Source organism: Stylophora pistillata, chromosome 4 (assembly GCF_964205215.1).
Source record: "Stylophora pistillata chromosome 4, jaStyPist1.2, whole genome shotgun sequence".
Taxonomy (NCBI): Eukaryota; Metazoa; Cnidaria; class Anthozoa; order Scleractinia; family Pocilloporidae; genus Stylophora; species Stylophora pistillata.
In genome coordinates, this window is record NC_142522.1 from 4377355 (window position 1) to 4405011 (window position 27657).

The following is a 27657-nucleotide window of genomic DNA, read 5'->3' on the forward strand; positions in this document are numbered from 1 at the left end:
TATGGCTGCTCATTAGAGTACAAGGTCACGTCATGCTTATCACCACGCAACCTTTGGAAACATCGGCAATTATCGCCAAAACAAAAGATGATGTTCTGATTGGCTGATTGGCTATAAACACTTTAGACCAGAAAGAGGTTCTCTCGCATTTGTAATGAACGTTGATATCGGGCAGTGTACAAGACTACCAGCGAGAAAATCAACTTACGACATGGCTCTGCCCGTAGAAAGAAAGCATTGAGGATAATTCTCTAATTAGCAGACTTTTTTCAGCTTTGACTCGTCGGAATGATTTCTGAAACGTTGGAGGGATGGCTGACCATTTTAGGTAAGTGACTGAGCTACTGATAGAAAATTAAAGATCGGAAATTACAGAAGAATGGCTTGCTAATTCGAGTTTTCCTTCTCCGTCGCAGCCGAGGACGGAAGCGAATGGCTGAGCCGATTATGCGTTCTCTTCGCAAACGAGAAGAAACTGAGGTCGTTTATCGATGACATAGTAAGTACTTTGTCATTCTTTCCTAAAAGGAGTTGTGTAGCAAAGTTAACAGTCTTCGTCAACACAACATTTTAAGTGACTCAAACATTCCCTTTTATCTATTTCAGGAATATCTTGATTGTGCTCGGTTTTTGGCGGCCACAGCTAAAATCAAGGCCAAACTTTGCGACAATTCTGATCTTATCTTGAATCCAACACACGAAGGTAACCTTTACTAATTTCTTCCATAAATATGCTTATTTTTTTTAAAAAATTCAGCCTTAACGACTCTATCTTTTTCCCGTAGCAAGCAAATGAATATTCACTTATTTAAAATATGGAACCCGTATCACAATATTATCAAGGCCCTAAATTTGATAGTTCATGCCGACTGTAGGTGTGTTTTGCGTCATGTAGTATTACCCTTTTATGACTTTATCTAAACAACAGCTTTTTTTGTAGCGTGCTGTATTTGGCCGTCTTTGGCTATAAACAACAAGGCTAGAAGAGCTTTCAATAACTAAGGGTTCAGTTTAGTGTATTATACAAGTCAGCTCCCAGCAGTTTTGCCCGAAGCAAGGCCTTTCGTTTGACTGAGATTTTCACTGATAGCAAAATGGCTTTTACAATTCATTATTATGACATTTGCGAAATAGCGATTGCATTATTTGCAATCAGCCCGAAGAAAAAATTTGAAAGCTCTATAGGACTGACCCTTCAATAGCGAATTTTCCTGATAATTGCTCGCACTAAGATGCGTTTTTCAGCCCTGAACTGACGAATGGTTGCCTCACGTTATATTATCCTTAATTTTTGTTTTGCTTGTTTAAACAATTACATAGTAAACCTCTTGTTTTGAACACTGATGACCAAAACAAATTCAAGCCTGAGTGAAAATATTGCCTCGGTTCACTAATCTCTTTATCCACTCAAAGCAGACTGTTGCCCTTTGTTTTTCATTCAATAAATTTGTAAAAGCATTAACAGGACTCCTTTTATGTCAGTCTGCCGTGTTGTATTGTTGAAAGATAATTACTCACGGGAATCTTCGATTAAACATTCTTTCATACTTCGCGAAAAAGCAAAGCGCAGCAAGTAACGTCGAGCCGAAAGCAAGACCTCTCCTTTTAGTGCTAATTTTGTCATTTTTACCCGTCAGGATACAATGTTTAGTCACCCGATAGCAATTACCATTGTTCCGACGAGTTGCCGTATTTCCTAAGTGAATAAATTCTTTACGGAACATTAACTGTATGGTTAAAAAAAGATCGTCAACTGAGTTAAAACACATTAAAAAGCTTTTTATAGCTCGCGATTGTTTCAAAATAGCAAGAGAAAATCGAAATTTTATCTAAATCTTTCGAACTTTGTAAAAATACTCCTCTTTATGGCAGATTACAGGGCCTATATTCACCTAAAGACTGTTGTCCTATCATCTGCTCACGTCCTGTTGGCGGTTCTCAAAAGCAGCGGTTGTCCAAGCTGTTAAAGTGTCAATCAAAGACACCGACTTGGCGTAAATTCTCTCTGATCTTACCGCCGCGCGATCGCACACTATTTAGAGGCTTCTGACAATTTTTTTTTTCCTTTTTTTTACCAAACTTTTTACAAAATTTGTTGATTATTCTGGATAAATATTACCTGTTTTACTTTAAAAGTTAAGGTCGTTCATATTTCATTGCAACATAAGGGACTAACTAGTTTCTTTTCTGGTAATCTTCCTTAACATGTTTGATGTAATTGTCGTAGGAAAGTTTTCTCTAGTTGTCGTCGATAGCAAATTTGAGAAGAAAGGCTGAATGCTACGATTAAAACGTGGGTTTTGCGGTGTTTGTTAGGCTAAGAAAAGGATTACTTTAAACAATCGTTCCTCTTTTCAAAAGTAATTAGCCATGATTTTGTTGACCAAACCGAGTCACGTCAATTTTTCTTTTATCTCCTCTATATCTACCAACTGAGAGAAAAAAAAGAAAAAAAGATTAGTCAATATTGTTCGTCTTCTTGTTTTTACTAGATTTGTCAAAGGCTTTCATTAGAAGATTTTAAATATCGGGTTTGATTGAATATTCCCTTTGGCGGTTTTACCTTTATAATTTGCACGTGGGTAGTTTAGTCCGATTATTGTCAATGATAAGACTGAATATGCAGTGGTGTCACTTTCGTTTAATCACGTTTGAATTTGGGTGTTTTAACTTGCTTTTTGTTCGGCAATATTATTTATTGACCTTTTATTTCATTATAAACAAGTCTTTTAAAGAGTATCAAATTTCGTTTAAGGCAGTATTTTTTTTGCCCGGTGTTTGAAGTACAAACGTTTGAGATATTTTACAATAACTGTAGTTTGAAAAAATTTCGATTTTTTTAGAGAAATCGGTTGATTAAAACATAGAAAAGTGGCTAGTAGACTTTCGATTTAAAATCTTATTTTCCAAGGAAACTATAGATTACTCAGATTGGAATTTAGGTTTTTCCTTGCTTCTTTTTTGACTAGTAACGATCACAGCCAGTCACTCGCTTGTTTTGTTTTGTTTTTTTTGGTTTTTTGTTTTTTTACTGGCCTTTAACTTTATTTTTAGTCTGCTCGTACGTAATGGTAAAAGTATTTTTGAAAGTAAATATTTTAACAACGGTTGCAACGATAGAAATTTCTTCCGCATAGTAAACTCAGTGTGCTTCATTCCAACGTATTAAGTGCTAGATTTTTTTTTAGCCAGGGTGATTACACGTATTGCTCAACGCTGAGCGGCAAAATGTGAGAAACGATTCAAGAAAAATCAGTCTAGAACCTAATTCAAATTAGGTATTCCATAGTCTCATTGCTACCAGAGTCTCGGCTAACCCCCTCAAAATATTCGTTTCACGACTGGTTTTTTCGGTTTCCGTTTACCCACGTAAGACCCCTCGCCTTCTACCAAATAAGGAAAAATGGAAGCGTCTTGATTTTATCGTAAATGAATCGGCGGCTCAGAGAATCGCCATCCATCCGAACACCTGACAACATGGTTTTCAACATGTTTTTTTTTTTTTTTTTTTTTTTTTTTTTTTTTTGAAGTTATAAAGAGATATTTAAGTAAAACTCAGGAAAACTATTAAAAGTGAGAAAAAGATGGAAGGCGATACAAAAGACCACCTGCTTCAGATATTGCTTTAACACATTAAATTGGAGTTTATATTGAGAACATTTGGAAAAAGTCACATGCTTGTCGCTAGCGTGGTTAAAGCCACTTCAATGAGCTTTGGCGGAATGTTTTATAAGGCTTCATTATCTGTTTAAGTGCCAAGTGTATTACAATAGCTTGAAAACTCCAAAGGCGCTCATTTACTCCCAGAAACTGATTGAACCATGTTTTTATTGCAGTATTTCAGTGCACCGCGATTCTTCCCAAAGCTTTTGTATTTACAAAGTAATTGTTCCCTTTATTGTGGTCATGTTTACTCCTTTCATAAAATAAATGGAATGTCACGAGCGCCCTCATTGGCCACAACCTGTAGTTTATTACACCAGCAAACCCATAGAAAGTAATATTGACAATTACTGTGTTTTGTTTGAAGTTTGATTCGTAGAAACATAGACTGCACGTCTATCGGTTTACCGGCGTAAAGGGCAAAATATGACATGGCATACAGGTGTATTTTTATCATAGCCAAGTAGAAAGCAGAAGATACCTATTACAAGGCCAAAAAACTGATTATCATGAAAATAAACTTATTCAACAAATCAATAGATTTTTGAAAAAAAAAAAAGGGGGGGAGAGAATGAGCATCGACCTCAAAACTTTTGAATAAAAACGTGTCTGGCCATGAGGTTGATTTTCTTTCTTTCTCTTCTCAAGCTCCTGGAAGAGAACTGAATGAGAGTACAAGTTCGTTACAAATCTCACTTCGACTGGTTGCCCAGTGAAAAAAATTTCTTTTCCTGTTTACTTAGGGAGATATTGTAGGAATACGATAACTACCAATTAGAAAGCTTTACTCAGTATGTTAGTTTCGAATTATCAACTTCTCCTGACAATATCAATACATTTCCCAGCAAACAAGTGATGACAATTGAGAGAATTATTAACAGGGAATGTTATCTTCATTTAACACCAAATTCTCTCAACCAATTCACAAGGAAACGCATAACACAGAGAGGGGGGGGGGGGGACTATTCCCGAGATGTTTAGAGTTACAGGGTTAACGGAAGTAGATCTTATGCAAGTGATTGTAACTTAGAAAGAAATTGGACCCAGAGACCGACAAAAGTCCTAACAGCGGTGTCCTGGCGAGAAACTGAAGCAAGCAGAATAGGCCATTCCCGAGTTCCAAACGGCCTCACTTTAAAAACGAGGCCACGTGTAAAGCTATATTGAAAATGTACTGAATTCGAGTCATTTTCATTTTCAAAGATTCAAACTTGGCCTCGTTTAAATCGGAGGTTCAGATATCTGGGAAATGGTTCATTTCTCATCGCCTGATAAAAAACAGCCAGATATAAGGTGCTTCAAAATGCGACGTATATTCTCAATGGAAACGACCTTCACCTTCGTGTCTCGAGTTTGGGATGCCTGTGCCCCATGATCACTAATTATTAGACCTCATACCTGAGAAGGAATAACTTTATTGCTCATTATTTTTTGCAGGCCTCTCCCGCGCGCACCGTTTGTCTCGGAGGAGCCGTTCTGAAAACGCCTTGTCAGCAGCACTGAACGGAAACCGCTCTAAACTAAGTGTAAGTTTCCGGTTCTTATGATCTCGTGATCTAATGATGACTGTAATTAACCACAAGACTGTTTAACACAACATTTGCAATCACCAGTCATGCTGCCAGAAAAATCAGCGTATTTTCTCATCGATGCACCCTGATAAATCGGCAACCCTCTTGGTTCCAAAATTTTGTCAATATTTGAACGTTTTTTTTTTTTTAATCCCTCGTAGTTTCAAGGATTTACAAGCCGAAAATGGTAGAACTCTAACCCAAGTTGAGCTGTAGGATCGCCTTTATTTTTAATTCTTAGTAAGGGATTTGGAGAGGGGGCGAAAGTCGTTCAACCCAAATTCTACTTTAAGGAATTAAATTTTGAATTTTTGATCGCAACATGTCAACGATATCTAGGTAGTTTAGCATGTGAGAGGTTTGGACGTGGCCCAATTATTTCTTGAGAGCTACTTAATCTTTAAATCTCAAAAGCAAAGCGAACTTTGATATCAATCCTCCACCCAACAGCCCCGAGCAAATTGGTCTCCCTGTGGAGTTGTTGTTGTTATGATAAGATTCTGCCAAATTCTTTCACTCAACAGAGAAACATTGATTTAATTTTATGGTTTTATTGAGGAAACTTTCGCTACTTAGTAGAATGTTTTAAATTGAATTTATCCCAGTGATCAAAACTTAGCTCTCAGACAAATTTGTAACAGTGACCAATTTACATGATTTAAAGTAAGTCCGTATGAATTGCAAAGTGAACCCCCCCCCTCCCCTGTGGGTACTATGGTTTAAGTGCAACAATACTCTTTTAGGAGATAAAAATCTTAAAATGGTATTGTTCGGTTCTAAATTTTACACTTGGGTTCAGCAGCGCGCATTTTTCCTCGATGTTATCTTGTTTCAAGTTAGTTGCCAGTTGTAATATACCTTCCTTTTAAGGGATTTTACTCATGTTCATCTACCAGTATAGCTATCCTTTGTTAAATTTATTACCATATTAAGTATAGTGACCCAGAAGATGCGAAATCACCGTAAAACTGTTTTGGAATTTTTCCCCAAATTATTAAGGCCTTGATCCTTTTACTGAAAATTTTTTTGGATATTATGTTTCAATACCCTAAATGATAATTGCTTCTACAGTAAATGTTTTGCGGGGAAAATTAAACGGTTTGTATCGGCTAATTAGTACCAGATATTTTGCTTACAGTTTCGTTGCAAAGGTACTTAAAACGCCATATTGCTCGCGGTTAAGGCTTGGGTCCGACATAGTTCTAAACAATTCACTGTAACCAGCAAAGCGGGATAAACAGGGCACGCATTAAAACTTTCTCTAGAAAATGTATCCGTGGTATGGGGTCAACAGACTTGTAACTGCCAACTGATTTGGAGTTTGTATCCAGTGAGCTTGTATCAAATTGGAAAGCGTACGGAATTTTACAGAAAACCTTTATGTCGTTGGTAAGTTAGTGTTATTCATAGTTTGAGTTCGCGTCACGATGAATGACTAAAAGTTTGTTTAACTGTGCCTTTGCTAGTCGCTAAATGACGCTTACACTTTCCTTGTGAAATCAGCTTTTAGGTAATTTTCTAAGGTTTCTCTTTGCGGCAGGAACTTAAGTAGTCAAGGAGATTATCTAAAGTGTGGGTTGTATGAACAATAATTGTCGTGATTGAGGGCAATTTCACTTCGTGATACCGTACTCTTGAAAATTTTTATAAACATAACTTCACGCATCTATGAGTAAAATATGCAGACTTTCTTAAGAAGTGACTATGATGCCTTTTTTGATATCTTAATCATTTTAAGGAGAAAATAAATATATTGAAATGTTCTGAGCTCGACAACGGAAAATTGCAAAGCGTTTTCTCTTTTAGGTAATTATTCAAATTTTGTGACAACGCAAGAGGTGAAAAACAGGCCAATATCCACTGCATACACTGTTTATTGAAGTTGCGGTTTTTCCGACAATAAGTTTCACTCTGTGAAACTATGAATTTACATCTTTCCGCCTTCCGTCTGTGTCCAACAAAGAAATCATTGTGAATTTAATTTTCAACGATCGACGGAAAGAAGGCAACAGCCTTGAACACAAGGTAGCTTTCGCTGCCTTGTTGCGGGTGGAAAAATAAATACAAGTTTCTGTTCGACTCTAGGAAATTATAATTAAGAAGATGTCATTGCAATTTTAATACGGTTTTCGGAAGTTAATCAATCTAAGGTAGAAGGCTGCTGTAGCAGCTGACTTTTTATAATTAAACGTCCTTACATGTCTTCATTGTTTTGTATAAAACTACTGCTAATTTCTATGCGGAATATCTATACCGTAAGAAAACTGACTAAATATTCTTTTTAATCGAAATTTTCCTTACATTTGCACAGAGGCGCCGTGACGGAGCAATTATCAATAGCTTTACCCATCTAGAAATTTTGATCAAATTTTCATTTAAATTTTTTTTCTTTTAGGACTTCTTTACCAAGAAAAGTACTGATGGAAAACGCCACCGTTCATTGACAAGAAGTTTGTTTTTACCCGGAACGAACAATAGTGATAGGTAAGTAAGGAAGCTTGTAAATATCGTAGAGCAATATGCACATCATAAATCAAGAAAAATGGTTACTTGATGTTTCGTTCATTTTGCAATTGATTTCTCATGCAAATCATTAAAGTACATGAAATTGTATTTACTGGAAAACGATAAGGGTTTTGGTAATGAGTGATTTTAGCAGAAACGAGAAATTGTTAATAGTAATTTAGATCTACGACAGGTGCCCAGGAGTTGTGCAAATATAGAGAATGAATACGATTACATCCAACAGAATGAACTTATCTTTCTTTAAATCACTCGTGCAATATAACTTCAAGAGAGTTCTATGTTCTCAGAGACATGTTTCTGTAACAACTTAAGTTACAGACGAGTATGTTGATTTTTTTTTTTTAATTGTTTTTATTTTTTTGCCATTGGAAAACGCAAGAGAAAGCTTTTTCGTCACGTTTCATTTTAAATGAATAAATAGATGTTTTCGTGGACGGTTAGGAACTCTGTTAGGTGATGAAGCCATACGCGGATCCAAAATAAATTGCCCTCAAGTTCAATCAGTATTTAACCTATGTTAGAAAAAGTTTTCCATTGGTCCTGCCTGTACTTTTGTTTCAGAGGATGAAAAAAAAAAGTCTCGAGCTCTTTATTTGGGGTGGAAGATTTGTAGCGGTCCATGTGAAGGACTCAAGGATTTCTAAAAATAAAGTGGTCTGTGAAACTGCATCATCATGGATGTATCAAATTTTTCCACTGAAATTTTTATTTCCTTAAATGAAACTTTCCTCCGAAACATTTATTTTTTTCCAAAATGGGAATCACAATAGTTTCGCAGCGTTTATAAACTTACAGTTTGCATGTTGCGAGTTTTTTTTCTTGGAGAAAAAAACCGAATTTTTAATATCAAGTATCAGACACAAAAATGCATTTCATAGAGAGTGACCAGCGTCTAATTTCCCCGCACAATATCAACCCTGAATCACACATGAGGGTCGCGAGAGTTAAGGTATTGATCACCAACTTAACAAGCTCTTGATTGTTATACAAATTCTCCTTGTCATCACCTTAGGAAATGTATAGAGAACAGTATGGAGAATATGTGTACTGATGTTAGTGTGTAAGATGTTAACACAGCGAGATTTGGAATGTACAATAGTGCAGTCTCGGGGCTTCAACACGGAAATTTATCTTCGAAGTCAATAAACCTGGAAATCTAGATTGCGCTGGAAAGAGTAGTAAGATTTGTTCCGAACATAAAATTTTTTGGCGGATAGGAGAGAACCCAGTCAGTAAAGGACACCACGGTAGCGCATGAGTAGAAACGGTTTTCAGCCAAAGACTCACCTACATACTCAGCAGGTTTCACTTATGTGCCTCACTATTTATTACGCCTTATTTTAGAGGTTACAGAATAGGAACTTTCGACGTTTTCTCCTTTTTAATTCACTCTATGGTTTAATTTTTAATTTACTTTTCACCGGCGTTATTGAATGCTAACGTAAATTACACGTCCAAATATCCCGTCACGAAAACATTTGCAACAAAATCCCTTCGAGCAGAAGAGTTTTAATCAATGTTTTAATCAGGTAATTGACTCTAATAAGTCACAGACTGTAAGAGAATGAGCTTTCAATGTAATACGAGTAATTATCTTTATTAAAAAACTGTTTGCGTGGCGCCATTAATTGTTCCTTCACTCCCATTGGCAGTCGAGTAATTTAGGTAATTTTTCTGTACAATAATCCGAATACAACATTTATACAAAAGCCGTGAAAAATTCCGATCAAAACCGCTAATCCCATGTGTTTGTGTTCGCTTTGCATGCCATTCTTTTGAGTAAGTCATGTTTTGGAAATGTCTTTCACCTGAAAAGTTTCTCAATGACGTAGCCAAGATTTTAAGGGTGGTTTTTTTCTTTTATTTTTGGTGATGGTTGTTGTGTGGTAACAACAATAAGAAGCAAACTGTGGTTATTAATTTGGCGGCAGATGTCGTGAAATCGTTTACAAGTTGCTTTGAATATGCAGATGCCTCGTATTTACGTTTCGGAGGCGACTCCAAGCGTGAGGGCCATAACACGGTAAGCTTTTGGGTATAATCAACCAAAGTATTGCCCAACAAAGCCGCTCTTTCGGCTGATAGTTACGGCAGGCACAGCAAACATAATGCAACATAACCTGCCGATGCTGCAAACCATATTCCCTCCACGGAGTGGTTTTGCAACGACGTAAAGTTCATTATGATCTAAGCGCAATTTGAGTTTTTGAAACGGAATTGAATGTTGAGAGACATGACAGTGACACAATACATTGAAGAGTGATTTCGTGCAGTAGATCTTGTATTTGATTAGTTTTTGGCCTCTTTAATATCCGTTCTTGGCGAAGTTTACACATTCCGAGGGCTTTACTGCTGTCCCTTCATATCCGAAAACCTCTCTTTGATTAAGCCGGTGTTTGGACTGAAGGATTTGTGCCCCCGCTAGTTCCAGGACTTTTATAAGTTCAGATAGTGTGTCGAACGACACGATTTTGACATTATAAAATTTTCTAACTTTAAAAGTGAAAATCATAGTGCTGCTCTACGGGATGGACTTGAAAATCTTTTGTTTAATTTGTTTACTCATCAAGATTTTTTGTCCGCGGATATGAACTCATGCATAGAATTAAGCCGCTCTTTCCGCCATTGTAAAAAAGCCCTCACCAAGAAATAACTTCAAGATTCATACTGATAACATTTTTCCAACATCATCCACCTTCGCGGCTGGAAGAAATAACGCAGTTTTACTTTCTAGCAGTAGTGCACAAATCAGGAAGGATGAGATCTAGAACTCAAGTACTGGACTATCCAACAGAATGGAGTCATTGTTCATTAATATATCTCAAAGTAAACTTAGAGACACTGCTATGCATAAATTATCCCTAACTCCTTGATGCTTTTTGTATTTTTAGATCTAGTTTTGATTGTTATGTTTTTCGCTTTCTTTTCCTAGAAGTCTTTAATGCCACCTGTTTACGAACATGCCGTAATTCCTCCCTCAATTAGCCGCTGCTATTAAACTAGATCTTAATTTCATTCAAGTCCTTAATAACGTAATTATACGTTAGATTCAGTCATAGATTCTCCAATCACAAGGTATTCGCGGTAGTTGTATAAATTAAGAGTGATGTGTGTTGACACGAAGCTCACTGTTTGGTTATTATGCCGTACGCGCGTTTTAACTCGTGAGTGTGATAAGGACATTTCTTGTTCCTACGTGTCACGTTTTGTGGTAGTTTCATAAAATCTTCGCCTTTTGTTTTTTTCAGCGGGTTTTCGAGCCTGAGTCCTCCGACGATTCCGAGATGGCGATCGCAAGAAACATTGGATAGCAAAATGAAAACAACATCATCAGTAAGTGCATCATTGTTAGAAATAGTGCTTGTAAACTACAGAAACTAAAGGGAGCGTCTACCATAGGCCAGATATAGTCTGTAGAGTATGATTCTTTTATTTTTGCTGTTTGGCCGGGAGGCAGGTGCTTTCTAGTTAAATCGGTAAAAGCAATTACGAAGTTTCCACTCGCGTGAAGCCAAAAGAACGTTTCCACGCTTCAAACCTTAACTTGCCTTCTGGAGTCTCCGGATGAAGTCATGGTTGTAGTTTAGTATCGCTAAATGATGACTGAAAAGTTTGCAATTGGTAATATGGCAATGAAGACATTTTCAGACCTTCGTGGTGACAGTTTTGTTGGCAAATCTTAAAAAAAAAAATTGAAAATGTGTTAGCCGTCAAATCTCTGTCACATGTTGAACAATTTAGACAATTTTATCGAGAAATCATAGCTCTAAAACCTGTCCAAGTTTAACTTGTGGACCTTGCGTGTTGTACCCTCGTAAAAACAATTCAAATTTATCAAGTTTTATTTCTTTCTCCATTTCATTTTAAGTCAACGGATTAAGGGTCATGTTTGAATTACTAGTTTGGGTTACAGTTGCCGCCAGTTTGAATTGTACACACATGTCAAACACAAACAATGAAACAGTATATGCGACAAACAAGGACGCTGCTCTGTTCACCAATAATGCAAGAAATGTAAACTTTGAGATAGTACAGTTGCCACACAGTGAAAGCGCTCTTCTCATTGAAACAGAAAATCGTAATTTTCAACATTTTTGTAACTTTGCTTCAATTAAGAAACGGATGCTAGGAACATGGGAGTGTCGGCAACGTTTTCGTTTTTTTCTCTTTTTCAACTAAATTTCCAAGATCTGCCTGTTATGCCAATATTTGCGTTAGAGCCATTAATTGTTTGAGCAACGAACCCAGCCCTGAAAGAAGTCTTTGTTTTATAAAGTAATTGCATTAAATTGTTAGCACCACAAGGAATTATGTGGGTTGCAGCAATTCACAATGAAGAAAGAGACGAAAAACTACTTTCAACAGCTTGTCAAGCATATGTCACTACTGATTTTATGCAGAAGTTCGAGGGACATCTCCATATCTCACCCAAGTTCAAAATTTGTTTTTCGTGCCATTAATTGGTTATTAGAGAAACAAAGTCACGGCATAACCGTTTTTTGTTCTAGTGTTGTTTGATTTAGTCGAACATTCGCTCGTCTTTCATTTTCTTTTAAATTCAATATAATAAAAAGCAGGTTTGATTGCGTCAGTATGGTAGATGTTATTATTATTGTTATCGTGATCATCATCATCATCATCATTATTGTTGTCATTATTATTATCGTTAGTCAGAAAATCAAACGAAAATTGCAATCGCAGCTTTCTGGGGGAAATTAGTTCATCGTGCTGTAATGGCCATGCTGAAAATCAGTACGAGGCTGAATGAATGGAGTAAATTTTTCGATGACAACGGGCGAGTGCAATTTGTACCCTTTGAAAAATTTATACCAAATTTCACGAGAAATCGTGTTGTTACTTGTTAACAATGTACATGAAAAACGCTTCACAGGAAGTCAAGACGGACAAAATTTTAGCCGCGCGCGAGCGCTATTTGTAATTTGCACTCGTGTTACATGAAAAATGCACTCGTTTTCAGCCAATCAGAAGTGCGTAATTTTTTCATGCATATTATAATTTGATAGTTACCTTTTTGTAGCTGTCATCACGAAATACGTGTATGTCGAGTCCAGCAGGTACTAAAAAGTTGATCACTTGCTATATTGAACATTTTCGCTGAAGTAGTCGTTTCACTGCATGAATGAAAAATATACTAAGTCTAGTTTATGGAAAAAAATTTTATCAGCTTCTTCTCCCAATAATATTTTTTTAATCTCCCCCAAACGCAGGAAAGCGTGGACCTGTCAATCAGTGGTCACGTGACAGTCCGTCCCATCCATCCAAGCATTCTCTCAAGGCAGCACTGCTTTCAAGTAACCACGCCTCATGAAACCAAGTACTTCTCGTGTCGCAGCTCACAGGAACTCGAAAAATGGGTTGTGAGGTAAACATGTCACATTCTCTGGATGCAAACGCTGTACAATTCATTTTCTCCTTAAATAGGAAAACTTCGAAGACCTGAAATCCCCTTAGGCGTGGAATTCTTCCTGTATTTTCTTCACAGCCCCACTTTTCTTGTCAACATTTCCGTCCTGGGCGGTTTCTGGCACTCCTCGCCGACTACAATCAGTTTCCTTTTTTTCTTACTGCGGTGCAGTTTCATAATTTAGTTAATCATTTTGATGACAAATTCAGGTGGCGACAGACATGCTTTCACGTCTAAAATAAAACGTGAATTGTCGTTGTTTCGCCGGCGTTATCACCCAAGCAGGATGTTTCAAAAATACGACGGAAGGTTAATAAATCACAAGCCTGGAAGACGAGTGATCTGCCATCTTATTACAACAGTTCACTGATAAAATGAACTGTCCACTGTTTTTAAATCAAATAACTCTAAAACGTGTCGGCTTCCTAAGGATTAATCAGTTAGTTTTTGACCAATCAGAGCTCGCCTAGTCCCTCAGCCGAGTAATAGATCTGAATAAATAATGTGATCAGTTTGATGATTACTTTCTCCCGTTGACCGACTTTTCATAAGAAGGCTGAACAGTAAATCAAAATTAATATCCGTAGATATGAAGATAAATTAGTTAGAATCATCCCATCTCCACTTAAGTTAGGTTAGCTTACACAATTTTTGCTTACTTGGTCTCTACAAGTCCTCTCACTTTTGTGCTCTTTAAAAGAAACAAGTTTCAGCAGATAGAGGCGCATCGATATCTTTTGGCAAAAAAGGCCGCGTGATTGTATCTCGTGCGTCAAGGATTTTGACGTGTTGTGTTTCCAATGAGTTCGAAAGAACGAAAATCTCCTTTCACTTTTTATGCTTGACTGCACACCGTAAACAGGCCGCAATAACTTAACCAGATTTGACTTGATTCACTGGGCAAGAAAGTGCAAAGGGTCTCACTTCTGAATAGCATAATCAAGCGGAGAAAATCCAACGTAGAATGAATCCAACTGAAATGAAGCCTAACTTTCTCTCTAATTTCCTTGTTTCATTTAAGGATTGTATATTTAGAAAAACTTGGGATAGCTGCCTCGTACAATATTCCCACTTCCGTTGAAACCTTTTGATTTCATTGCATTCTGTCACCTTTTGATTTCTTTTTAGCTCTGACTCAGGGATCGGTCTATAATTCGTTTACTTCGATTTTTCTAGAACCATGAAGTGATTTTTCGAAAACAGCTCGAGTTGCCTAGCCTTACGTCATATCTCGCAAAGCTGAAACGACTCTTTCTCTTTCCTTCTCAAATTTGAAGTCTTAGGTAGAGTTTACTCAACCTTTCTTTGCACAATGTCAAAAGCATTAACGAGCTACCGACAAAACCAATCAGATTTTACACTGTATTCCGCAATACAAACTGATTAATCAGAAACGAAGACACACAAAGGGAGACAGTTACAGGGTGACATAAAGACCGACGTTTCACCTGGAATATTTTGTATTAAGAGAATTGACGTAAGCCTCGCGACAGACGTGTCATTCTAGCGGAAGTTTAACAAACTTTTGCTTTCGCGCAGTTAGCTCAGTGTTTGAATGATTGATTGATTGATAGGTTGACAGCGTTAATCTCAGATCTTAAATAATCGTGCCCAAAAGAAAAAAAAAGAACATCTCGCAGTTGTCGCTTAGTGAATCACGAAGCGACGTTATAGTCGTGTATGGCTTCCCTTAATTGAGCTTTTCAAAGTTACCTAAAATGGTGCAGCAACAGCAAGAGTCTGAAAGGTCAAAAAATAATTTCACGATTTTATTTTTGCTCGATTTGGTTTACTTTCGTTGTTGTCAAACGTTAAACTCTATTGTCTGAGCATGTTAAGGATGGATTGTTTGAACACCTAAGAAGCGATATGAATTTGATCGCTCCTGAAATTCAGCAGCACTGGTAATTTCTAAACTGTATCTTCCATAAAAAAAGAGTTTCACTCATGCCGGCTTATATCAAATCGTTGATATAAGCCGGCATGAGTGAAAAATTTTAGTCACGCCTCGTGTTTCTTTCCAACCTTTATTACAACACAAAGAGGTGAGGAAATTGTAACATACTTTTCATTTTCTTCTATCACAGCATCAAAAAATCGATCCAGCCAACAAGAGATGTACAATACAGGACGGATATCGGTCTAACAGTGTGGATTGTGGAGGCCAAGGGTCTGACTGACAAACCTAAACGACGGTGAGGCAAACGGTGATATTTGGTATATAATCTCCGTTAAAATTCTGAAAAATCCGAATGTCGTGTGTGATGGTGTGACGTACAATCTCGCTTTTCAACGGTCGTACGACATGAAAGGATTGTAGCCTTTACCTTTAGTGATAATTCGAAAACGAATTTCGATTTATCACTGACAGGTGATTGTGCCAGAACTTTTGTCGCTAAGGGTGAAGTTTTCCAAAGCTGATTTAGTCCACTATTCATGATCGAGGCTTTCCGGTTCAAGCGGATAATTTGTCCGTCGAGGAAAATGAAAGACTTCACCAATATGAAAGAACGACACTTTTTTCCATCTTGAGAATTCAGCTTTAGTGTTTCCAGTCCGTCATTTTCAATCCGTCGTAATCTTTTCCTTCCCTAACCTCATTCATTCCTCTTAGGTCCGTTAGTACTCTCCCAGTGTTTGGCTAACCCATGAAACAATTATTTCACGACTTTTCCCTCATTTAATCCAATAACCCTGGAGAGGTACTGGGGATCTCATTTCTTCTAACGGTATCACTGCTGAACCGAACATTGGGGTCACTGATGAGAATACGGAAAATGATCGCAAACTAAAGAAGCTCGTGATATTCAAACAAGCTCTCCTTGTCACTACCATGTGAAATATCTAAGGAGAATTATGGAGAATATTCGAACTAATGTGATAGTGTTAAGGGTTTAAAGGAAATTTTCTGTGTTGTGGAAATGACTCAAAGTATGATGACAAGCGAAAAAATAACGTTGTTAACAACCTATCGCAACAATAGCCCGACAACATGACGTTACAATGATGCAAAAAAGATTAAAAGTTGTTGGAAAAACAGTGTATGTGTACAAATCATTCTCGACTGATTATTTTTGTTATAAAGAGCCGTAAGTAATCAGTGAAACCATTCCCTTTCTTCTCGCAGGTTTTATTGTGAGCTGTTTTTCGACAAGGTTCTCTATGCCAAAACGTCCTCCAAGACGAAGTCCGATATTCTATTCTGGGGAGAGAATTTTGCTTTCAAGTGAGTTTGAGAAGAATTGAAGAAACTGTTTGCTTGCATTTAGTGTTGTAATTGTTTTTGAAGAGAAGATTCATGTCGTCTGAAAGTATGTCAACCAACACCTCAATATTTGCTGCATGTTCTTTTTACATTTTACGTTAAAAGTTTTCTAGCGCGTTTTGAAAATGATCGTGGATTGCTATGGTTTCGGTTCACTTCGCTCTGTAATTGGTCCAAAAATTTCGCGCCACTATTTCAGCCAATCAAATGCAAAACCTAAACCAATCCCAACTTGGTCACTCGCGTTTTCCCGCGCTTCAAGTCAGTTACCTTTGTTTTGATTGGTACTTGTGATAACCACGGTTTTGGTTGTTTTACGGACAGTTGAAAACTGTCCAAAAGTTTTGCTCAGTTTGATTGATTTTTTTTCTAGTTTATTTGTTTATTTATTTCACTTGTGATCCCTAAAAGTCCATATGTTTTCAGTGATTTACCAGAAGTGAAGACTGTTACAGTCCAAATCTACAAAGAAACCGATGGCAAAAACAAGAAGGACAAAAGAAAGCCTGTTGGTGAGAAGTTGATATGTTTCCTTATTTTAGCTCAGTGACCAGATTGCCAAGTGGAGATGTGCCATTTAGGATTCGCCCTCTAAGACATCTCAGAGTAGATATGCAACTTTAAACGCACTCTGTGGTCCCTCCAAGTTTAGATGTATCCGTGGAGACGATTTTAAGTGTAGATCTGATATTGTCTAGACATGGTTGCTATGCTACTTGTTTACTTGGTGACCTTTTTACTCTTTCTGTCCCAGGCTCCGTGGACGTACCCGTCGACTCGTTGGAAATTGGTGTCGAGGTAGAGAAGTGGTATCCCGTTACCATGGAAAGCAACAAGACCAATGGAGGAGAATCTTCCAGTGTCAGACTTCGATTTAAATACCAGGTTTACTTTTTTACTTTATGATGAACTCTCTTTTGGAATTACCTTTTTGTTTTAGTGAGCTTAGCCTCAGTGGTTTCTTTTAAGTTGACCTGCAACTGAGTTACTCACTCGTCTCGTTTGTCCCTTTGCAGAAGGTCTCCATCCTTCCAGTCAAGAGTTATAGTGAACTGCTAGAGGTACTGCTTCATTTTTTTTCTCTTCAATCATGAACTATGTTCTTGCACGTGATTGGTTAAGAGTGTCGCAATTACCTCAACTAATTACCGTAACCTTATATAACAAAACCAATACAGTCCTGGATTATTTCCGACACAGAGTTAAAACTTGCTCTATGGTACATTTTATTGACAGGCAAAAATGTATCAAAAGCAAAAGCGATGTTCATTGAAACAGCCTTAAATCATTACTATTTTTTCCTTTTAGCACTTGCTTTCATTTAATTATCTTGAATTTGTTGTCTGTATTTTTCCAGTATTTGAATCGCAACTACATGACAATCTGTAAAGCTTTAGAGCCAGTGGTCAGCGTCAAGCAAAAGGTTTGTCGTCAGACTGAGTTATCAGAAGTGTTTTCACTCGCACCTCCTCTTCATTCATTTGTTCATTCATTTATTCATTCGTTTATCTGCTAAAATTGTTCCTTAACTTATTCGTTGCATTTGATTACAGGACGAGATTTCCAGAGTACTTTTGAAAATACTACAAGCCTGTGGAAAAGCGACGGAGTTTCTCTCAACTATTGTTATGGACGAAGTCAACAATCTGGGTAAGTTTAAATTCGTCTTTCTGTAGAAATGGGAAGTTTACTTCTGCTAATTATGATTTTTTTCCTAATTATAGAGGACGAAAACCTCGTATTTCGTGGTAATTCCTTTGCAACCAAAGCAATGGACTCATACATGAAAATGATTGGCGAATCAGTAAGTCAACTGCCTGTTCACTTTAACGTTATCTTTCTTAAAGTTTTACAAAAAGTATTCACTCTATGAAGATTCGGTTATTGGCTCTTCAGTACTACAAAAAGGCAAATTTGTCAAGTTGCAACCCCAATTACCTTGCTACTCCCACCGACGCAGCACCACAGTTTCTTTAGAAACTTACCCCCTTTTTGTAGCCTTTGTTACCTTGCATAATCGGATGTGGTATTGTGTGACAGAGAACCGTGACCAAGTTCAGGACCTGAAAATCGCTAACTCTTTCATTCCTAAGATCTGAAAGAGAACTCTTCGAACTAACGACCGTTCATTCCTTCGTCAGCCAGTCGTGGGACTTGGGTATTATATCCAAAGAATACCCCTGGTTCATGATTATTTATTCCTCGTGTATCTATTTGACAGTAGGGAGTTTAAGAAACGAAGACGGCGACGCCGTGGACAACGTCGGTTAAAACATTAACTTATATTTTCCCTACGAATCTCTCGATACTAAAATCATTTACTTTGTTTCTTATTGTCAAAACTATCTCGAAACTCATTATAGAAAACAGCGTTGAATAAGAAATAGAGATGAAAAAAAAAAAAAGAAGTAATTGTCGTCAAACACGTTCTCCAGACAACGCAAAGTTTGGTCATTTCACGTCGTTGTTTTGCAGGGGACGCAAATAAATCTACAAAGATTTACAGCGCACGTGCACAGCCATTGTTCAACCCACCAAACCTTTTGTATAGTGACGTTCCCATTGCCGTTGCCTTCGTGGTTTTCCTAAACCTCCTAGTCTATCAAAATTGGGTAGAGTGTTAAGTAATGATCACCCCAACGAGTGAAAGAGTCAAATTAGAAGTTCCTCCTCGTATTTCCTCCGAGGTCTAAACTAATAGTTTAATGTTCTTTTAGTATCTGCAAGACACCCTTGGTGACTTTGTTCAGTCCGTGTATGAGTTTGAAGAGGACTGTGAGGTAAGAAAAAATGCTTTCAGAAAACGTTTTTATAGAATCGCCTTTTTACTCGTTATGTTTCGCGTAAGTGTAGAATTTGACGATTTGTCTGTCTTTTTCCTTGGTGCTACTGTAATAGTTACTGCAACCCATAATTAGTTATCTTTCTTATATCATAGATGTTTATCTTTTATCTTTTTCTTCAGGTCGACCCATCAAAGAAATCATCCGGGAACCTCGAATCCAATAAAGAGAATCTAAAGAATTTCGTAGAGAAAGCATGGAACCTGATCATGTGTTCTGCTTGTCTCTTTCCTAGGTAAGAGTGTTATAATTTTCTCTTTCAACCAGGAAAATGAGGTATCCGAAGAGGAAGTCTAAAGAAAACAAACAGTTGATTTTTGTTATTCTGCTCCTTGGTTGTACAGTTTATCTCTTTTTCTTGTTTAACGTCTCTAATTGTCTGTGTGGTTGTTCTTGTTAGCGATCTTCAAATAACCTTCCACGAATTCCGTCGTTGGTGCGAAGGTAGAAGTGAAGATCTGAGTACAAAATTAATCAGGTGAGTTGAAAACTTTTCAAATCAAAATACAAAGAAGCTATCGAAGTGCTGATTTATTATTTTTTTCTTGCCTTTTTCGCTAGTGGATCAATCTTCCTGCGATTCTTGTGCCCAGCTATTTTATCACCCAGCTTATTCCATTTAGTACAAGGTAAGTATCATTTAGAACTTTATATGAGCACGATCCTTCGCAGTAAAGCACTATTTGAGCAATAGTGAAAATCAGACCTGAAAAAAATTTCAGGCCTGTACGGGATTCGAACCACTGACCTCTGCGATACTAGTGCAGCGCTCTACCAATTGAGCTAACAAGCCAACTGGGAGCAGGCCATCAAATTAATTCGACATAAACCCGTAGATGATAAATCAAACAACAACAAACATATGAAACATATGTGTGAACTGCGTTTCATTAGTATCGCAGAGGTCAGTGGTTCGAATCTCGTACAGGCCTGAAATTTTTTTCAGGTCTGATTTTCACTATTGCTCAAATAGTGCTTTACTGCGAAGGATCGTGCTCATATACGTCTAATAACAGCAGTTCACACATGTGTTTCATATGTTTGTTGTTATTTAGAACTTTGTCATTATGAAGCACTGATACCATTTCGTTCGGAATTTACCAACCAAACACTTCCTCCATTTGATATCCCTTGTTCGTTCTTTTGTTCATTGCTTTGTTTGCTTTAAGTTAGAAACCTCCCTTGTCCCTTTAATCATATTTTGACACAATCAGGTGATACCCTCTTTTATTTGTCTGTGTGCTCAGCTCTTGGTCAGCAGCAGCACACAAGTCTACAGTGAACGATTGACGTTACCAAGATTAATCTTTGACTCATTTTTTTTTTTAAATTCCTTTACCAGAATATCCTAACGAGAGAACCTCAAGAGCTTTAACACTGATAGCCAAAGTAGTCCAAAATTTGGCTAACTTTACCAGGTAAGACATAGTAACAATTAGTTAAGAATGTAAACCAAAAATAATCTCCGTATGTCTACGTCAACTGTGGCTAGAGCGATACGTGAGTGTACTTCTGATGAGATAACCTGTAAACTTTTTAAAAGTCGCTTTCTACTTTTTTGCAGATTTGGTGGAAAGGAAGAATACATGGGCTTCATGAACGGATTTGTGGAGAAGGAATTCGTAAACATGAGAAAGTTCCTTAGTGAAATATCTGTAAGTTAAGATTCAACGCGTTTCGCTTAACGTTCTTTTGCCAAACGGTGCCACTCCCAATGCTGCAATAACGTTTCTCAAAATTGGGTGGGCTAGAAAAGTTATACTTTTTGCTCGGGAATAAACTTTAAGCATCGTTTCTCAGCAAACTTTGGATACCTTACTTTCTGCAATATGTAAAACACTTTTGCAAAATCGGCACGATGTCGTAATGTCTTGGAAACTTGCACAAAATTGTCGCATACGCAAATCGCGTAAAACGAACTATCCGGTCTTTGTCAAGCGTCCAGTTTCTAAAAAGCAAGCATTTAAGTTAGCTCTGAGCATTTCCCAACCATCTAATGAGGGTTCGAGTTTGATACACGGACTTAATATGAACGAATCATACATGCACAAGACTAGTTACTCTTGATGTTTTGAACTCCGAAAGCGTGTATGTATGCTAAATTTTTTAACATTGTCCCCTTCTTTTGTTAATAGTCAAGAACAGACACCACAGAGAATAATTATGAAGGAATCATCGACATCGGACGAGAACTGGCTCTTATGTTCAACATGTTGAAAGATCAAACCAGCAAGATGAACCAGGTATATTTCTGAATGTTTAAGATCCTCCCCACGAAACCAAAACAGTCATCTTGTTCTCAGCATGTACAGTCTCCTATAATGTGTTACTAAAAATAGTGTGCTACATACCGGGTATATATTTTTTCTAATTAACGAAAACAATCTCTATTTCTTTTATCTAGGATGCCTTGGAGACGCTTCGCCCGTTACAGTTTATCCTCAAATCTCTGCAGGAGACTTATCATGATTCCGAAAGGAAATTCGCTCTTGGCAATGAAAGCCTGGTAGCTCACAGGAAGTGGGCCTCATCCTCGGACCTTGTGAGTGACCAAGACAAAAACAACATCACTCTTACTCCCGTGTCACAAATAAGGATCATGAAATCACCGAACAAAAGGACTCAGAGTCCCCCAATCACATCATCTTCGGAATCTAACCTTGTTGACAATGGGAGCACGACGGCGGCGATCCCCGAACACTTAACGATTTCTCGTTACGACGAGTCTATTTTGTCGCCCATTTCCGATATCGATCCTCCGAACTTATCACCGCGACTACGAGCGACCTACGACGATAATTTACAAAGCAGTCTTCGCCGAAGATCGTATCGGAGAGCGATCGCATCCGAAGAGGTAAGCACAGCCATTCCTGGTGCAATTGAGCGAGAACGAAGCTCGTCCGAAAGACGTTCGCTGACTAGAAATTTGGATTCACATCGGCGATCGCAATCAGAAAGCCCCCATGTCATTTCAAGTATGGATGGTGGGAGTCCTAATGAAGCACGAGTTATTTACCAAGGAGAACTATCAAACTCGAGATCGAGTCTTAAATCAAAAGAGAGCGCAAACCACAGACATTATAGAGCTGTTCATGATTCGCGCCAAAGGAACGGCAAAGAAGGAAGCTTAAAACGAAGATCGCTGCCTCCTGGTAACTCGCCGGTAATAACGGATCGATCTCGAACTTCGTCACCCGAGCCTCCGGCCCCCCCGAGACCGACTGCGCCAAAGCCAAAGTCTGTGGAGTCCCCTCGCTCCTCCCCTCATCCAAACAACAATGACTCCTCAAGGTTCCTCAATCCCACCGTGGGTCGTGTGGCTCGCAGTCCTTCAGGGACAAGTAGCAGTTCCAGTGGAAGCGAGGAGAGTTGGCATAGTGTTGGGAGTAGCGTGGAAGGAGTGGGAGGGGGAGGTGGACTAAGCAGGCGGAGAGCAAGAAAGATGCCACGGACTCCCAGTCCAGAAGACAAGAGTAGGGGATCTAGGTAAGAAACAAGTCTTCAAGCTTTTTTTTTTTTTGCATCTTTATCTTAAATGGGTATTTACTTCTCTTGGTGGGAATTCAAACATTTCATTTTTGTTTCTTTCCTTCTTTTTTTATATCTATTGATTCTTTATTATCAACCGTTTTTAAATGGTTGATGAAAAAAAATAATACACTCTGGCCTCAGTGCGACTTAAAAGAACATGCTAAGACTTACTACCTCAGTTTTGGCATGCTGGTATTTTTTTACATGGAAATCTGGTTCCAGCTGGTTTTTGGCTCAATACTGCATGTCAGTTCAATTCCTTACCTTTCTGGTGGCGGTCCTTCCATGAAGATCTCAAGGGAATTCTGTTAGCCGTAAAACGGGCAAGAAATATAGGGGTTACGGATAAAAATTACCTGTTTATCGTAAAACAAAAATAAGCGGAAAAAAACTCTGGTGACACACAATGGAAAAATATTAACGGTTAACCGTGAATTAACCAAAATTTTAACTGTTGTCCGTAAAAGCCTTCACCTCACGGAGACTCTCTTTCATACAATTGTCATGGTTTTTCTAAAGTTTTGGTACTGGTTTGATTCTCTCATCGTGTACTCTGCCCATCTGCTCATATCTCACACGATATAATGACGTTGTTGTGTAGCTAAAAAAAAAATTAAAGTTTAGAGCCGGAAATCACATGCAGACATTCGCGTTTTAATTTTTTAACCCTTTGTTTATAAGAGTATGTATTTTGACTAAGGAATGTCTTAAGAACCTTGTTGAAGTTCCGAACCTGGCGTTTGTTTCTTTGCCACACCCTTCCTTATCTCTAAACCCCTCCCCCCCTTCCCTTCCGTTGAAGTTTCGTTTCACCATCTCTTTAGCATTATCACAAATTAAACGAATTCTGGAAGGTCAGAGTTAATGATGGGATAAGGGTTCTTTCTCAGTTGCCATGGCAGAATCACTCCAACATGGACTCCTGCTCCTGCGCAGTTAAACAGATTGGCTCTCCCAGTTGATATCAGCTGCTGAGAGCATCAGTGAATAGGTCTCTTATTCAGCACTAGCCATTCTTACCACTTGATCCGGTTACTCAAGTTTCTATGGCATGCAATTTATTTTTAGTTCAGGATTTCGTCATAATTTAAATATGCTCAGTAATGCTTAGTCAGATTGACATTTCGAAAACATCAGTTCTTTTATAAGTTTGTCCAGAAATGTCTGGCCTAGGTAGCAAAATCAGGCACTCCTTGATAAAGGTCGAGCTAGAAGAGAGATATCAGCACAAAGTACTGTCCCCTCAGAGGATTTAGGAAAAATCTCTAAAAATCAGCAGACTTGAAAATTTTTTCATATTGGAACACATGTTTACAGAAAAAATTCTTGAAAAATGTTGTCTTTCTGGCTCAAAATACGATCATGATTGATTGGGTATTAGTTTGTTAAAGACTAGATAGGAACATAAAGAAGTCTTTCCTTTACATAGAAACTTATTCTCATGGAATTCTTTATTATCATTTTGTTTAAATTTTAATAGATGACTAGAAAAATGGTCTCAATGGGGTGATGGCTTTTTGGCTAACGGTTAAAATTTGGTTATTTTACGGCTAATCTGACACTTAAAAAAATGACACATCTTGGATAAAAAAATTTTTACGCTTAACTTTTTTTTTACGACTAACGGTTCAAGGTTGTCAATTTTTATACCTAACAACTTATTTTTCCGTTTTACTACTAACGGTGAACCCCATTGAGACCCTTTAGAAACAACCGCCTCATTTCAGTATTGAATGTAATGAGACTTACGTAATAGCTTTGCCTCTATTGCTTCTAAGGACCATCTAAAGTCAGAGAGACTCTATTGTTGCCTCACCCTTAAGAATATTACTCAGGTTTTATTCCACAACGATCAAAGAAAAAAGAACAAGGAGGTGGACTAGAAAGGGATAACCACTTCTACCTCCTTTCACGATTTTTCATGTATTTTTTGTTGTTAATGTATTGTTTGTTAGTTTTTGTTTGCTTTCTGTGTGTGATTAATTGTGAATAAACTACTATTATTATTATTATTATTATTATTACTATTATAACAGCACAAAATCACTGAGCAATACCCTTGAGGCTTGAGCGCGTTGAACACTCGAATGTAAATATCACATCCGTTGCTGTTACAAGGAACAAAAGCAAACAAAAGAAGACTTATTCCAGAGCGTTCCAACAATAGTCCAGTCTCACACTTATGTATTTAACGGAGCTGGCTGGAGTTTGCTTCTGATTTTTAACAAGCAAACGGAGCTTTACTCGTGCTCTTAGTGATTCACACTGTAGGTAACGTTAAGCGTCCGTTAGCTCGGAAAAAGCCTCATTTTGTATTCATTTTGTTTGACTCAATAGCAGCAGTCCCTGGGAGAGAATGCCGCCCCGAGCTGAGGACACATTTGAAAATGGATATGACGTTCCGCCACCAAAAACCATAGCAGAGGTGAGTTCGTCCCCTGTTTCTCAACTGTTTCTCAAGTTTCCGCCCAACGAAGCAGTTTGATACTATGGTAAAAAACTTGACGAATTTCTGTGCTCCAAACACTTCACAGCTAGCCCATGTTGTGACGTTTAGTTTCAGGGTATTACATTGTATGTTAGGTTATCCGGTACGAATATGACAACCATGCTAACATTGAATAAGCTTTCATTTGAAATGACTTCGCTCCTTTTGTGACTGCAAATCACGACGCGAATTCGTGCTCCGCAAGGAAATGTGAAGTTTTTCCGATGCAAAACAAAATATTTTTTAGAAAAATTCACCAATTTGTCTTACATGTATTGTTCAATAATGACAGATTGATAGGCTTAGGAAAGCATCTATGTTAGCGTTTTAGAAGTAAAACGATTTGGCCTAGGTCTGATGTTTTAGGAGGTCATGGACTTTTGTGGCGTAAAGAAATTAAAATATCAAGCCACGTGGGGCCAAGTTAAAAAAAGATTGACTCAGACAGGAGGGTTGCGATGGGCAAATATTGCGTTGTATTTGGAGATTAGTGGTATATGGTATATTAAGGTGACATTTTCAAAACCTGCCAGAAGAAGCCCTCAGATGTCTTTAGATGCCTTCCAGTGAAGATTCCTCGTTAGCTAAACTTCTCCTTGAGATAAAGCTGTTAGCAATGTACCAAACCTAGATTTTTGTACACTAAATTGTATTTTGATTTTTCTACGTAAATAGAGTGTCAGTGAAATTGGTGCTCAATGTCTGTCTTCATTGCTATGCAGTACAACTTGAATGAGTTTCACAAATTGAGGAGCATTTTATTTCCTGCCTGGATTGAACAGGATCATTTCGGAAAGCATTTTGAGTGCAAAAAGTGTAACCATGTCACCGAGAAATACTTTGACAATACGTTGCACTTGACATGTCCTCTAACCCTAACGGATATGGTCAAATGAAATTTAGATCACAATACAAGGTTTTCGTTTCTAAATATAGCATGCTCGAAATCCTGAACTAGAAATGAAAAACTAATCATCGTGGATTTTCTTTGAAATTCCATCTAACATTTCTATGTTAGCAAAATTGAGAGCAAATTTTCTTTGTACTGGTAATACAAAAGAAGTGTTAAGGACGAATTTAACGAGTAGACGAACTAGTTTACCAGAAATTACTAAATGGAAAATTTCAATCAATGCTTTCTTTGCAACCTCTTATTACAGTATGAGAAAGAACTGCAAGATCTTCGAGAAGAGCTGTTGCAAACGAAGAGAACGCTGGCGTCGACCCACGAACAGCTCATCTTACAAGAATCCAGCACACACAAGCTGGTAGCATCCTTCAAGGAGAGACTGGCGGAGAGCGAAAGCAGTCTACAACAACTGAGACACGAAAAAGACAAAGAAATGAAAGAGTTACTGGACCGCTTGGTGAGCGTCGAGACGGAACTACGCCAAGAACATAAAGAAATGCAAGAAGTGATTCAGGCCAAACAGGTCATAATTGAAGCTCAAGAAAGAAGAATCAAATCAATTGACTCGAACAATGCCAAGTTGATCGCCACTTTGAACCAGGTTGGAGGTTCACGAGCGAACAACAAAGTGCTGAATTATCCAAGCAGTGACCTCTAGTAAGTGGAGGCCTGATGACGGGTGGCAAGAATTCAAGGCCCCAGGGACCCACAATATAAATGTCCAACGGATACATGGAGTCATCGTTTTGTGCAAAGATGTGGCTTTTAGGAGATGACAGTCTCAATGGGCATGAAATATGAATGCCAATGAAATACGTAACGAAATGCTTGACAAACTTTCGATCATTTACCTCGTGTCCAGGCTCTCTGGGCCCATTTTGCCCTTTGAGAAAGCGTTAGTAACCCTGCGTAATTAAATGCAGACGTCCAAAATCAGATCAGTTGTCTGATCTTATTTCAAGTTGCAAACACCTTCAAAGAAGTATACTGAGAGTTTTCAAACAATTTTTTAGTGGAAATTGAACAAAAAATTTAGTGTTTATATGGGAATACGAACTACATTTAAGTTTGTGTACAATTCCTTTTTACTATATTTCTATTTATTAAACTAGATATACCCTTTAATCACATTTGTTTGTACTAAAGAACGTAGTCGTGTACAATTGTCTCAATAATTTAGCCGTTCAAGCTCTTACAGAAAGCAAACATTTAGATCAGAAGTGCTACATATTATTCAAGTTCAACTTGACAAGGAATACAAATCAGAAAACTTAAGATCCGTAAAATAAATGCAAAAATCCAAGAGAAAATGAATTTGAAAAGAAGGGAGAGTTTTGTCTTTATCTCTCTGTGTAGAAATTGTGAAGTAATATTAGTTTAAAGTAACAAATAAATGGTTTATGGATAAATTTAATAAAGATATTGCTTACAGAGA

At 37.7% G+C, this 27657-nt stretch overlaps 1 protein-coding gene across 6 annotated transcripts; it reads left to right on the plus strand.

The window, feature by feature from the left end:
* Window positions 1-92: 92 nt before the first annotated feature.
* On the plus strand, window positions 93-27657 carry LOC111327060 (disabled homolog 2-interacting protein). Of its 6 annotated transcripts, none has more exons than XM_022931153.2 (25): window positions 93-328; window positions 417-499; window positions 607-703; window positions 5101-5189; window positions 7630-7718; window positions 11009-11093; window positions 12989-13143; window positions 15273-15380; window positions 16313-16411; window positions 16877-16962; window positions 17205-17335; window positions 17467-17511; window positions 17808-17873; window positions 18004-18100; window positions 18175-18254; window positions 19168-19230; window positions 19416-19528; window positions 19694-19771; window positions 19855-19922; window positions 20636-20711; window positions 20858-20948; window positions 21429-21536; window positions 21698-22779; window positions 25165-25249; window positions 26473-27657. In XM_022931153.2, exons 1-25 carry the CDS (start codon window positions 289-291, stop codon window positions 26878-26880), a joined length of 3522 nt encoding a protein of 1173 aa, XP_022786888.2. In that variant the 5' UTR covers window positions 93-288; the 3' UTR covers window positions 26881-27657. The 6 variants fall into 6 exon arrangements, with proteins under 6 accessions (XP_022786888.2, XP_022786887.2, XP_022786889.2 ...); XM_022931152.2 differs by having other exon boundaries at window positions 99-328; window positions 25162-25249; XM_022931154.2 differs by lacking the exons at window positions 93-328; window positions 417-499; window positions 607-703; window positions 5101-5189 and adding an exon at window positions 6426-6623 and having other exon boundaries at window positions 25162-25249.